Genomic DNA, 15,258 nt, shown 5'->3' on the forward strand with positions numbered 1-15,258 from the left:
CCTGGGCTTCCCTGGTGGCACAGTGGTTAAGAATCTGCCTGCCAATGCAAGGGACACAGGTTCAAGCCCTGGCCTGGGAAGATCCCATATGCTGCGGAGCAACTAAGCCCATGCGCTACAACTACTGAGCCTGAGCTCTAGAGCCCGCAAGCCAGAACTACTGAGCCCACGTGCCACAGCTACTGAAGCCTACGCCCCTAGAGCCCGTGCTCCGCAGCAAGAGAAGCCACAACAGTGATAAGCCCGTGCACTGCAACAAAGAGTTAGCCCTCGCTCACCGCAACTAGAGAAAGCCCACGCGCAGCAACGAAGACCCAACGCAGCCAATAAATTAAAAAAAAAAAAATTGTCCTGGCCTTTGTGGAAGTTGCAGTCTAGTGGAGGCATATGTTAATTGAATGAAACTGTAAGGCTTTTAAGTGTGATAAAATACTATGAGGGAAAAGAGCTGAATGAATGAGGAGCTGGCCACTTGACAGAGTGGGAGAGAGTATTCTAGGTAGAGAGAACAGCTGTGGGGAGGCAGCGAGCTTTGCATGATCCAGGAGGCCAGTGTGGCTGAAGCAGAAAGGAGAGGGGGAGGCTGAGTTTGGAGCAGTAGCCAGGGCGTACCTCACAGAGGGCCCTGTAGGTCTCAGGAAGGAGTTTGGATTTTAATCCAAGTATGGTGGGGACTCACTGAAAGGCTTAAAGTTGGGGACTGGCACAATCATATTTGCTTTTTATTAAGTTGTTCATAACTGTTATATCTTCATTGTAGACTGCATCCTTTATCATTACAAAATCTTTGTTCCATTTAGGGATTTAAAAATTTTTGCTTTGAATTAAACTTTTGTAACTCCTTTTTATTTCCATTTCCTACAAAGAGAAGTGTACCTGGGACATCCTGTTGAAAATAGCTAGTAGGCAGTTGGAAATAATGTCTCTGGAGTTCTGAAGCGAGGTCTGGGTAGAGAAATGCATTTAGAAGTCATTGATATTTGGGTGGTACTTGAGTCCACTGATAACTGGGGGAAAGCAGGAGAATCTGCTGAGGACTAAACTTTGGGGAATTTGCACGTGTAAGAGAGGTGTTTGGCAGAGGGACAGCTGGTCAGGGAAATTGAGTCCTGGGTGGCACAGGAAATTCAAGAAGGATGTTGTGGCCAAATATGTCAGATGTTTTCAAAGAGAGGCTAGGTAAAACAGGTGGTATGTTACAGCACCTTCTATCCCAGGTATCGGTTGATGTTTACAAGTTTGCAGTTAATTTAATAATCTTATTTAATCTTACTCTGTATTTAGGCTGTAACATGATATGTCCTGTTAGCTATATATATTGAAAAAATTGAAACAAATAATTGAAACAATTAGAAGTAAGGAGCTTTAGAACAGATTTTCTGAACTTTTTGCTTTTACTTTATGTAATTTCAAATATGCAGAAAAGCTGAAAGAATAGTACAATGAACACCCAGTATACCCTTCTCTTGGATTCACCGATTTTTGTTGTTTATAAATTTATGTATTTATTTATTTATGGCTGCATTGGTCTTTGTTGCTGCGCGTGGGCTTTCTCTAGTTGCGGCGAGGTGGGGGCTACTCTTCCTCGTGTGTGCGGGCTTCTCATTGCGGTGGCTTCTCTTGCAGAGCACGGGCTCTAGGTGCGGGGGCTTCAGTAGTTGTGGCTCGCGGGCTGTAGAGCGCAGGCTCAGTAGTTGTGGTGCATGGACTTAGTTGCTCCGCAGCATGTGGGATCTTCCTGGACCAGGGCTCAAACCCGTGTACCCTGCATTGGCAGGCGATTCTTAACCACTGCACCATCAGGGAAGTCCCGGATTCACCAATTTTTATAAACATTTTTGCCATATTTGGTTGCTCAGTCTTTTAAAATTTTCTTTTTGCTGAACCACTGAATAGTAAGTTGTAGACATAATAGCACTTCACCTCTAAATACTTCAGCATACTCAAGACATTTAATTTAACATGGATATAACATTACATTTCAAATTTCCCCAATTGTCCTCTATTGCTGTTTTGTTTCTTTATCCAAGATTCAGTCAAGGGTCTTGTATTGCTTTTAGTTGACATCTCTTTTGTTCCTTTAATTTAGAGCTCTTCTGTCACTTTTGGAGAGGGAAGGGTTCTTTTGTGACAGTGACATTTTTTCATTGTCCAGGCCAATTGTCTTTAGAATGTCTCACTGTTTGGGTTTATCTGATTGTTTCCGATAGAAACACACATTATATAGAGAGTTATGGGGTCTAGAAGTATGAAAACACTATAAATATTCTTCTTAGAATTAATACAATAAAAATGTATGAACCAAACTGAAAAATCTACTGTGGCATCTGGATTTTAATCTTGGCGTGACCTCACCCCTGGACCTCTAGTTTTGCTTCTGGGTATCATTTGTTGAACACACTTCTTTTTTTGTTTTTTTTTTGGTTATTACAATAAAACGTGGTCTGTGCTCTCAGGGAGTTAACAAATGAGCTGGGGGCACATGAGTAATTGCCTGTAATATAAATGCACTTACACTATAATGGAGAGCTGTACAAAGTGTCAGAGAAGCACAGTGCCTGGAGGCACAGGAGAGGACAGAAGAGGCGACATTTGATCAGGGCCTTGGAAAAGGTCTAGGATTTCTTGCAGCTTCAGCAAATTAAGGCAATATCTGCTTAAAATGTACAGAGAAGTTTTTAAATTAAAAAAGCGAGAAATTAACAAATACAGATGGTGCCCCACGGTGCATATTTTAAAAACCCAAGCATGTAGAAAAGGACCCCAAGCAACAGTTAACACTTGGTGAATATTGTTGCCAGTTCTTCCAAAGAGCTCAGAGAAGAGAGCATCCCTATAGACTCTATGAAGTAGAATTCTATTGTGGAATTAAAAGGAGTGGGAAGTTTTGCCTTAGCAACTGTCAGGTTGTTCAGATAATGTACATAGTAGCATATTCTTCTATTAAGGTAATAATCTGTCACATGGGCCAGAATCCTTGTTTAGTCAAGAAACTCTCTCCCTTGGGCTTCCCTGGTGGCACAGTGGTTAAGAATCCACCTGCCAGTGCAGAGGACATGGGTTTGAGCCCTGGTTTGGGAAGATCCCATGTGCCGCAGAGCAACTAAGCCCGTCCGCCACAACTACTGAGCATGCACTCTAGAGCCCTCGAGCCACAACTACTGAGCCCATGTGCCACAACTACTGAAGCCCTCACACCTAGAGCCCGTGCTCCACAACAAGAGAAGCCACCGCAATGAGAAGCCTGCTCACCGCAATGAAGAGTAGCCCCCACTCGCCTCAACTAGAGAAGGCCCGCATGGAGCAACGAAGACCCAACGCAGCCAAAAATAAAATAAATAAATTTAAAAAAAGAAACTCTCTCCCTTAACCTAGACTGTGTTGGAAATTCACTGACAAATTCTTGCTGTTTGGTTCCCGTACCCGCTCCCCACCCCCATGCAGACCACTTTCCATCCATAGCATTTTCTTCTTGTAGGCTTATTAATGTCTTTGATTAGGCTTCAGCTTCCTTTCACACCTGTCCTATTCTAATCATACCTTCTTAGGCAGCTTCTTGATTCTCTTGTTTGAGTTTCCAAAAAAGCCCCACTTTTTGCTTGGTAGTGGGAATATCCAATTTCGGTAAAGCTGTGATTTTCACACTTGGCTGCACATCAGAATTATCTGGGGAGAAAGATAAAAATACAGATTACTGAGCTTCACCTGGGGTTCTGTAAATTTGAATTGCATTTTGATACTCTACTTTTAACAGTTTACCATGTGATTTTGCTGCACTTCTGGTTTTAGGATGGATAGTTTTCAAGGCAGCATGTCAAACTTTAATGTGTACATGAATCACCCGAAGATTTTGAGAAACTGCAAATCCTAATTTAGTAAGCCTGAGATTCTGACTTTATTTCAAGCCTCATAGATAATGCCAATCACATTTTGAGTAGCAAGCTTTGAAGGTAACTGGAATTAGTGGATTTCATCTGATGTGTATTAATTTTTACTCAACAATCTCAGAGGGATAACCTTTTTGAGTTCCAGGGCAGTGGTTCTCAAACTGTGGACCTCAGACCAGCAGAGTTAGTATCGCATGGGAATTGTTAGAAATGCAAATTGAGACTCTTTCCTAGTCCTTTGAATCAGAAGCTGTTTTAATTAGAATCAGCTCTCCAGGTGATTCTGATGCGCAAAATTTGAAGACCAGTGTTCTAGGACTTCTCATGGTAGTCCTCTATTTATTTACATAGTGAGGAGTGAAAACACATTTCTGACATCTGCAAATAATGTAAAGACATCATTTTCCTGTGTAATTGCATAGGCTAGAGTTTGAAACTACTGATTCTTTCAGCAAGGTGTTTCAATTTTACATATATATATTCTTTTTCATATTCTTTTCCATTATGGTTTATCATAGGCTATTGAATATAGTCACCTGTGCTATGCAGTAGGACCTTGTTGTTTATCCATCCTATATATAATAGTTTGCATCTGCTAATCCCACACTCCCAATCCTTCCCTCCTCCACCCCACCCCCGCCCCCTGCTTGGCAACCACAAGTCTGTTCTGTATGTCTGTGAGTCAGTTTCTGTTTCACAGATATGTTCATTTGTGTCATATTTTAGATTCCACATGTAAGTGATATCGTATGGTATTTGTCTTTTTTTTTTTCCCTTAAAATTTATTTATTTATTTAGTTTTGGCTGTGTTGGGTCTTCATTGCTGCGCATGGGCTTTCTCTAGTTGTGGCAAACAGGGCAACTTTTCATTGCGGTGCGCAGGCTTCTTATTGCAGGGGCTTCTCTTGTTGGAGAGCAAGGCCTCTAGGTGCATGAGCTTCAGTAGTTGTGGCACGTGGGCTCAGTAGTTGTGGCTCATGGGCTCTAGAGCGCAGGCTCAGTAGTTGTGGTGCACGGGCTTAGTTGCTCCGCGGCATGTGTGATCTTCCCGGACCAGGGTTCGAACCCGTGTCCCCTGCATTGGCAGGCGGATTCTTAACCACTGCACTACCAGGGAAGCCCTTTCTCTTTCTGATTTACTTCATTTAGTATGATAATCTCTAGGTCCATCCATGTTGCTGCAAATGGCACTATTCTTTTTTATGGCTGAGTAATATTCGTGTGTGTGTGTGTGTGTGTGTGTCTGCGTGTGTGTCTGTGTGTGTGTCTGTGTGTATGTATGTATTACATCTTCTCTATCCATTCACCTGTCAATGGATGGACATTTAGGTTGCTTCCATGCCTTGGCTATTGTAAATAGTGCTGCTGTGAACATAGGGGTGCATGTGTCTTTTTGAATTATAGTTTTGTCTGGGTATATGCCCAGGAGTAGGATTGCTGGATCATACGGCAACTCTAGTTTTTTGAGGAACCTCCATACTATTTTCCATAGTGGCTGCACCAATTTACATTCTCACCAACAGTGTAGGGAGGGTTCCCTTTTCTCCACATCCTCTCCGGCACTTATTATTTGTAGACTTTTTAATGATGGCCATTCTGACCAGTATGAGGTGGTACCTCATTGTAGTTTTGATTTGCATTACTCTAATAATTAGTGATGATGAGTATCTTTTTGTGTGCCTACTAAACTCCTGATTCTTTCAGTAAATATTTATTAAGTATTCACAGCAGCAGAAATACAGACAAAACTCCCTGCCCTTAAGGAGATTACATTCTAGTGTTGATATTAACTACTAGTTCATATATATATTATATATATACATCCATTCATCCATAAACAGTAGATAAAACTGTTTCGCATGGTTCCAAATTGTTTATCCTTTTGTAGCAATTTTTTTTGGTAGCAATTTCATTTGTTTCATGGTGTTTTTATGATTGATCCATGCCGACATATGTAGCCCTTGACTGCTCTATGGAATTTTATCAAATGGGGAATTCCCTGGTGGTCCACTGGTTAGGACTCCATGCTTTCACTGCCGGGGGCCCAGGTTTGATCCCTGGTCAGGGAACTAGGATCCCGCAAGCCAAGCAGCATGGCCCCCAAAAAAGGATTCTATCAGATGAATGTTCCACAGTTTAATCGTTCCCCTGTTGATGTATATTTTGGTTGTTTCCAGCTTGATTGACTGCTTGCTTTTATACGCAATGTTCAGTGTTCTGCATATGTATAAGGAGAGTTTCTCTAGAGAAGTGTTTTTCTTTCTTTTTTGAGGGGGGTGGGTTGGGGTGTGGCTTGTGGGATCTTAGTTCCCTGACCAGGGGATCAAACCTGGGCCCTCGGCAGTGAAAGCTCAGAGTCCTAACCACTGGACTGCCAGGGAATTCCTGAGAAGTGTTTTTCAAACTGTGGGCTGCAACCAGCATAATTTAAAAGCAGAAAGAGAATGGAATAGAAGGTATTGGAATGGGATTGAAGAGAAGATATTAGTATAAGAGTAGTGCTTTGTAGAACTTTAGTTTTGGGGTAGGTGTGTAGGTAGATTTAAATGTAAAATGTATTTCTTACTTTGGATCATGGGCAAAAAATTTTCAAACTGCCCCTTCAGGGTTGTGTGCACAACCTGAACCTGACTGTTACTGAATTGCTCTCCAAAGTGGTGACGGCACTTACAGTCCCGAGTGTGGTATACCGGTGTCTCTGTCGTTCTCCGTTCTTCCCAAAAGTTTGTTTGGATGGACTTTAAAATTTTTGTCCATTGTTGAGTATGAAACAGTATCTCATTGTGGTTTTAATTTGCCTTTTCCTGATGGCTAGTGAGGTTGACGTTAATCCCTTTTTTTTAATACAGGAAAATTAATATACTTTATCTGCTAGATAGTAGATCAGTGTTGAAAATGGTAATGAGTATAATCCTCAATGGTATATTATAAATACATTTCCCTGAATAGTTGAAATATCTTGACTTGCTAATACTAATGATTGACAGTTGAGGGGCTTAAGTGGTTTAATTTTATGAGTTTTCTCTTTATACACTGTAATCTGTGCTCAGTTCTGTAAACCCAAATCTTTGAATTTGGCAAAATGACCTTATATTTGTATTCATACAAGACCATCAGTAGCCATTACTGGCAGCATATTAATATTTTTATATATTTGTATAGATACCTGCCCAATATTTTTCTTTTAAAATATTATAATAAAAATATATGCATGTGGTATTTAAGAATATAAAAGGATAAAAAAATTAGTCTTTCTTTTTTTTCCTCCATTTCTCCTCTCCAGGAACAGCTACTTTAAAAAGATTCATATATGACCTCTTTGATGTATATACTTTATTATTGTTCTCTTTTCTTTTTTTGTTTCTAATTTTGTTTCTCAAATGACATTCTAGTCATTGTTCTGTAGCTGGCTTTTTCATCTACTTAATTATATATCTTAAAGATTTCTTATTTCAGCACATGAATTTTACCTTATTCCCGCATGCGTGCTGCAACTAAAAGATCCCCTGTGCCGCAATTAAGACCTGGCGCAGCCTAAATAAATAAATAAATAAAAATTGAATCGATTTAAACTCCCAATAATGCTTCAGAATGAACTGGCCAGCATTTAATGCTAACTTGTAAAAGTGCTCACGTTGTTCAGTATGTATGTAGTTGTAGTTTGAATAGATGATATTTTGTGGTTTCCAGCTAGATGATAGAATGTAGAATTTATGAACCTTTGTTTGCCTTTCTTCCTTTTACCTTAGAAAGCTAACAGACTTTAGCTTAATATAAAGCTAAATGAACTGTTAAATATTAGAATAATACATGCTTATTCAAAATCTTTCAGAATCTGTGAAAGCTGATATTTTAAAATTAGATATCAAATTAAATTAGGCTACTGTTACTGTCTAAGTTAATTTACTACAAAAGAGTACTATCAACAGTTCTTTTTTAAACATTAACTGCTCTCATTGATAGTCTTGAAATAGCAATTTACTGAGTTTCTCATTATAAAAGGCTTGTATACAGTGTTAGATACTGTTTTAATCAGTACTCTTTTATTTGCAAGCAACAGAAAACCAACATGTTCACTTAAGCAAAAGGGGAATGGTTTTTGGTTTGTGTGACTAGGAAATTTGTTTTTTAAAAATAAATTTATTTATTTATTTATTGTCTGCATTGGGTCTTCATTGCTGTGCACGGGCTTTCTCTAGTTGGGGCGAGCGTGGGCTACTCTTCGTGGTGGTGCGTGGGCTTCTCACTGTGGTGGCTTTCTTGTTGCAGAACCTGGGCTCTAGGTGTGCAGGCTTCAGTAGTTGTGGCACGCGGGCTCTTGAGTGCAGGCTCAGTAGTTGTGGCGCACAGGCCCAGTTGCTCTGCAGCATGTGGGATCTTCCTGGACCAGGGATCGAACCCATGTCCCCTGCATTGGCAGGCGGATTCTTAACCATTGCGCCACCAGGGAAGTCCTGACTGGGAAATTTGAATGACAGGTTCTGTCAGTACTCATGAGTTATTAATACTTATCTCCCATTTCTGCTTCTGTCTCTTGTCCTTATTCCCTTCTTCCACAAGGGAGGTAAAGGTGGGTTAGCCACATACAGCCTCTGGCCACCTTCATGGAAAGAACGAGCTTCAGAGCACTTCTCACTCAGCATCTGAATATAAAATCCCAGGCAAGACTCTCACTGGCCTGCTTTGCCAGTGATCAAGAGGTGGAATACTGTGTTTGGGGGCCCCATCAGAATCACATGGTGTAGGGGAAGGGTAATTCTCTAAAGGGAATGATGCTAGCTAATGCTTCCAATAAAACAAACGTGCCAGATCTTTCTTTGGCATAAGAGGTGGGTGTTCAGCTATGGAGGTGGAATGGATACCATGAATAGGTAAATTGTAGAGTAACAAATGATTCAAAGAAGGCTACGAAAATTCAGAAGAGTTTGGGGGAGTTAGAATAGTCTTTTGGAGGAAATGGTACCAGAGTTAAATCTTAGGGTGGTAGTGTTATGTTCCACACCAGTTGGTTTCTTTCTTCATAAGGTCACTTTTATTCATCTTTTTCTTCATTCCCACAGCCAGACTCTGAATCCAGGTCTTTATCTTCTGGGTAGTTGCAGAAGATGCCCTGTGTCTGGTTTGTTCCCCCTGTCCTATTCATTGTATACACTGAAGCCAGAGAAGTCTTTCTGGAACATTCTTCTCATGTCCCTGCCCTGCTCAAAAAGTCTTCATTACTTCATTCAAAGCCATCAACCTACATTACTGCCAGAATAAAGTGCTGTAAAAATGCCTACACCTAACATTTACGGATCCATGTTCTGATCCTAGAACTACTTTTCCAGCCTTTCCTTATGTAATCCTTTACTTGGACTCTGTTTGACAGCATTTTGCATAAACAGCTGAGAGGAACACAGGGACTGTTTCTATAAGCAGGTTTGTCTCATTTGGTGACTTGTGTTTCTTCTCCTGCATTTGAGGGTATTCCTCTAGGTTCAGTCTTCCCTTTAATCCTTTTCTGCTTTCTCTCATTTATACTTTTGCAAATGAGGCCCAAGTAACTTCCAGAAGACAGTGAAATGGACTGGATTACCATCGTGATGCTTATTACTAGCATGGTGATTCTGTGATTTAATTGAATCTGCGAAAACTGCATCTTTGTAGTAGATGGATATTTGCTGAGATGGAGGAGGTTTCTTTCTTACGATGTAGGCTCACCAGCAAAGTCTGGCCCAGAGTGATCCCTTGGACTTTTTTCTGCAGAAACTAATGGATATAATCTTATTTGGAAAATCTTTCCAGTGAATGAATATGGGGGGTGCATTGTATAAAATAAAAGATCTTGACCTTTTATATTCTTTAGCATACTTTCTTTTCCTGGTGCCCTGTACCCTTTTAGTTTGTACATGATGAGAATTCACTAGATGTGAGGAGGGCACAGCAATGGGGAAGGGAGGAGGCAGTTAAGAGGTGACCAGCAACCCAAAACCATAGTTAATAAAACTTAGTTAATAAAACAATAGCACAAAAATAAATTTAATGTTAATTGATCTCATAAAAAGTCTGCTATTTAAAAGTACATTTGCTATTCTGTAAATATCATTGGAAAGTGTAATAATAATAATAATGCAGGCATGGGCATGGCAATTCTGGAGAAAATTGTTTCTTTCCATAAGTTTCTTATTAATACCTCATAGACTTGTTCAGAGGATTAAATGAGATCTGCTTGCTTGTTATGAACTAAGGTCTCAAATGCTATATATTGATACATTTACATACATATATATTCCTGGACTGTACATTTCATAAATTGGCGAACAGGCACGCCTCCTGTTGCTTAATTTACAGCTAAAAATTATAATCTGTTGTCTGTTTCCTAAGTGAGCCCCGCTCCCCCTTTTTCTCCCAGTATTGGAACCCTGCTTCTCTTCTCTCTTCCTTATTTCTTCTTCCTTTCTGTCTCAGCCCTAACCTTGTGCTTCACTGTGGAACTCCCCATTACATGGCTCTCAAGAAGAACTGGCCAAGGAAAGGGTGCGCTGCACCAGAGAACTTCCTGTCTGATTGCTGAGAGGCATTTCTTAGTGCAGCTGGCACCATGTGAGATCTGTTACGCCTGTTCTCTTCTTTGGAGATGTCTTTTTCTCATTTATGTTCTTGTCAGATCTTTCACAAACGCACTGTTATTTTTTATCATGGTTACCTGTAAACCAGTTAACCCCTCTAGATAATTGAGAACTGATTATAATTGTAAATTTTTTTTTACTTCTAGTTTGGGATATAATGGGAACACTTTAAATTTAGATTTTCTATAGACTTAAAGATTAGAGCTAAATCATTGCTTCTTGGTATTATTTTAACTTGACAGTTACTGGAAAAATAGAAGTATGCTTCTCTCTTTTTGGGGCTATATGTCCAAATAGGAAAAACCTTAGTTTGTAGAAATGATGTATTGATTTGTAATTATACCATTTCTTTATTTACAGGTAGGCGAAAACCGAGAGTACATCGGCCTCGTTCTCCAATATTGGAAGAAAAAGACATCCCACCCCTTGAATTTCCCAAGTCCTCTGAGGATTTAATGGTGCCTAACGAGCATATAATGAATGTTATTGCCATTTATGAGGTACTGCGGAACTTTGGTACAGTTTTAAGGTTATCTCCTTTTCGCTTTGAGGACTTTTGTGCAGCTCTGGTGAGTCAAGAGCAGTGCACACTTATGGCGGAGATGCACGTAGTGCTTTTGAAAGCAGTTTTGCGTGAAGAAGACACCTCCAATACTACCTTTGGACCTGCCGATCTGAAAGATAGCGTGAATTCCACGCTGTATTTCATCGATGGCATGACGTGGCCAGAGGTGCTGCGGGTGTACTGTGAGAGTGACAAGGAGTACCATCATGTCCTTCCTTACCAAGAAGCAGAGGACTATCCTTATGGACCAGTAGAGAACAAAATCAAAGTTCTGCAGTTCTTAGTCGATCAGTTTCTTACCACAAACATTGCTCGTGAGGAGTTGATGTCTGAAGGGGTGATCCAGTACGATGACCACTGTAGGGTTTGTCACAAACTCGGGGATTTGCTTTGCTGTGAGACCTGCTCAGCAGTGTACCATTTGGAATGTGTGAAGCCGCCTCTCGAGGAGGTGCCAGAGGATGAGTGGCAGTGTGAAGTCTGTGTAGCACATAAGGTTCCTGGTGTGACTGACTGCGTTGCTGAAATCCAAAAAAACAAACCATATATTCGACATGAACCTATTGGATATGACAGAAGTCGGAGGAAATACTGGTTCTTAAACCGAAGACTCATAATGTGAGTAAATCTGGTCTTAAATTTTTGTATGTATTTAAAATTAAGCCAACTTCCTTCATGATTGATGTAGAGCTGTGCTGCTGATGTGATATAAACCTTGGTGATTTAATAATAAGTTGTATAGTTTAATAATTTCTAACTTGAAAGAATATGTACATTAAAACAGTTTTTAAAATTGTAAGGAAAGAAGGGTGTATGAAAAAAAGCAAAATACACACCATTGTACTCAATGCCTAGGATGGAAAGCAGAACGTTACTTACTAGGTGGGATGCCACATGCCATTGTGGGCCCTTCCCCCGTTAGATTCCCTGCAGCCCACCATGAGGTAATCTGCATCCTAACTTTGGTGTTAGGATTTTCTTGCTTCTCTTTTTAGTTTTACTATATTGGTATATAAAATGGAGCAGCAAGAACAAAGAAACTGTCTAAGGAAAGATCAGTGCTGCCATGATTGGTTGCAGCCTCCCAGGAGAAGCCCAACCTGAGGGTTTTCACGAGATTCTTCCAGGCAGGACAGTGGGAAGGGCGGGAGGAAGTCTGGGGAAGTGAGGGTGCTTGGCAGGGTTGTAGTGTGGACTTGGTTTTGGACATCCTGTAGAAATATGGTCAGAGGGAGTGGGTTACTTTGTATTTTCAGCTTCTAAAGCTTTTCTTTTTAAAATATTTTGTTTATTCATTCATTCATTCGTTTATTTATTTATTTTCTTTTGGCTGCGCTGTGTGACATGTGGGATCTTAGTTCCCCGACTAGGGATCGAACACCCTGTACACCCTGCAGTGGAAGTGCGGTGTCTTGACCACTGGACCACCAGGGAAGTCCTCAGCTTCTAAAGTTTTCAAAGCCTTCTTCAAGCTCTCAGAATTAGGTCAAATCAGAAAATTTGTGGTGAGATGAAATGAAAGAGCAGGCATAGAGAGGAGAGAAGGAACTTCATCAGCACATGGTCAGGCCAAGCCAGGTACAGAGAAGTATCTTAGCCAGGTCCACCCTTAGTTTTTAAAGATGGTACAGAGTAAACAGTGAATTTCAGAATTTTGTACAGTTGTCTTCTTGTAGTGTTGCTGTTGAGAAACGTGAATCCATTCATTGATTCTTTGTATATAACCACTTTGGACTTACCTGGAAACTTGTAGAATCTTCTCTTTGCCTTCAGAGTTTTCTGCAGTTTTCAAGTGACAGGGCCTTGTGTGGGTCTGTTTTCATCCATTGTGTGTGTGGTGGGCACTTGCAATCTGACAGTTGAGTCAGTTCTGAGAACTTCCCTTGAGGACTTCCTCCTCTCCTTTTGCCTGTTGTATTTATCTTGAACTATTACTTTATTGAATGTTGGGCTTCCTATTTTGGTCTTCTGATTTTATCTTTTCACTCCAGTTTTCCTCTTTGTCTTCGTCCTCTTTGGAATGTGTGTGTGTGCGCGTGTGTTACTCAATTTTTCTAGATTTCCTTATCTTGGTCTTCAAGCCCTACTATTTATTTTTTATATTCTATCACATTTTTATTTTCTAAGAGCTCTTTTGTTCTTAAAATCATCCTCCTTTTTAAAAAATAAAATCAAATGTTAGTTTTTTGTTTTCTGGAAATAATAATTTCTCTTACTTTCAAGGATGTTATTGATAGTTTTTTCATGTGTTTTTCCCCACAGTGAATGGTCTGTGTTTCTTCCAGGCTGCTTCTTCCTGCTGTGTGTATTGGTCTGTCTCTTCCATCCTCAGATGTCTATTAATCCTTAATTTTCTGCTCCTGATTAGCACTGCGGGATTATACAGCTGATTGGAAGTTCTGAGCAAGTGTGTAGGCCATATCAATTTTGAGCTTAATCGTTGGGTGATTTTCTTAATCTTTTTTCTTGGTGGTCCCTGATGTCACTCACTATCTTTAGTCCTTCCTTCTGAGCTGGTCAGGTGACGCAGAGAGGCCTTCTCTGGTGTTCTGCTTGGAGCATGAGGGTTTGGCTGGCTGGGTGGTGGAGGCGGGCTGCATTTACTATGCACACCGCATTTACTGTGTACATAGCCACTCAGTACCTTGGTTTTCTGTACAGGACCTTTGTTCACACCTGCACCTGGTGTCCCCTGGGCCAGAGAACCTCACTTTTACCTCCTGTAGAGACTAAACCTTTAGTGGCTTGAAGTGGATAGATAGGTGGCCTTGGGATCTGCTCCTAAAACAGCTTTCAAGCACTTCTCTGCTGTCGATACTCCCCTCCTCATTTTGGTGATTGTTGGTTCTCAGCTCCACCCTTTACATTTCGGATTGGGCTTTCTTGGCTCTGGTTAAAGGCGGTTATCACTTGTCCATTTGCTTTCCTGCTTCCAAAAATTTTTTTGTTGTCTCTCTTATTTTCTCTAATCTTGTAAGTTTAAATCTTTAAAAATATTTCTTTAGTGGTTTTAAGAGGGTTTCAAGAGGGAGCAAACTGAGATGTGTGGATTCAGTCTTTTACCTTAATCCAGAAACTGATATGAGAAACAGTATATGAAGTTTTAAAAGTTTTAAATATACAAAGTATATTTTGTATGATTTGGTTTGGATCAGTTATTTTAAAATTTTGTATAATTTTTTTTGTTTTTTGCCCCCGTATCTCCCAAATATCTGGTTGTGGTGTTTATTGTGCCACCTTTCTCATGTCATGCTATGGAGATGTAGCATGGAAACTTGTGTTGGCGAGGTCAGTACAAGTGGAAAGATAACTGTAACCACGTTTTGGTTTGAAGTTTAATGCAGTCTTTCATTCTATGTGAAAAGTCAGTGAGACTGCCTTTCAGGGAGCCTGGTGCTTGTGCTCTCTAGATGTTCAGCACAGCAGTTTACAGACCCTATCCACTCAGTCTCATGTGCCTTCCCGGAAGGTCTCAGAGTCATCAGGATTGCTGTGAACAAATCAGGAAGTAAATGAAGTCTATTCTGTGCTCCTGTTCTCCCATTCTTTTGTTCCCTTCCCTATCCTGCCTTTCTTCACCCTTTTTGGATGTTCATTCTCACTGCCTCTCACTTCCTTCCCTGTGCTGCTGTTTTGGGCCCCAGACATCCCAAAGGTGCTTTGTCCACATATAGGTAGGCCTTGACGTCTGTAATGTAAGGCTTATCACACAATAATCAATGGTGTAGGCCTTGGTGTTAGGGACCTATAGGTGGAACTAGTTGCTGATGGGTTAGTAATAACAATAGCCAACATCAACATTTATTCAGCACTTAATATATGCTGTACAGTTTTTTTGTTTGTTTTTTACATATTATATTTACGTAGAAAAAAAGGAAGTTAAAATTTCAACAGCTTTTTTCTTTTTAAACAAAAAGTATATCCCCAGCCAGGAAAATGGGTAAATCTAGAGAGATCCTCAAGGAGTTTATTAAACTGTCAACTTGCCCTACAGACAGTAACAGATTTAATTTATCATTGGATTGAAAAGTTCATTTTTATTTTTATATAACCTAAATAGTAAATTTGCCTTTTCTCTGAAAATTTTATACACAATTTTATAACCTTCAAAAATGACAATAAAAAATCAAATTATGTTTATAAATTTTTGTTATTTCAGTATATAAGAACCTTTTACTTTCTTTTTGACATTTACGGT

The 15,258-nt window shown here is 40.1% G+C and overlaps 1 protein-coding gene across 1 annotated transcript in view; it reads left to right on the forward strand.

Moving 5' to 3' along the window:
- Nucleotides 1-15,258, forward strand: part of BPTF (bromodomain PHD finger transcription factor) — a 145,912-nt gene that overhangs the window by 22,644 nt on the left and 108,010 nt on the right. Inside the window, 1 exon segment of the mRNA XM_027081168.1 lies at nt 10,856-11,678. Within this exon segment, the coding sequence (XP_026936969.1) occupies nt 10,856-11,678 (823 nt within the window).

Source organism: Aethalodelphis obliquidens, unplaced genomic scaffold (genome assembly GCF_003676395.1).
Source record: "Aethalodelphis obliquidens isolate GAN/ISIS:26980383/991018 unplaced genomic scaffold, ASM367639v1 scaffold44, whole genome shotgun sequence".
Lineage (NCBI taxonomy): Eukaryota > Metazoa > Chordata > Mammalia > Artiodactyla > Delphinidae > Aethalodelphis > Aethalodelphis obliquidens.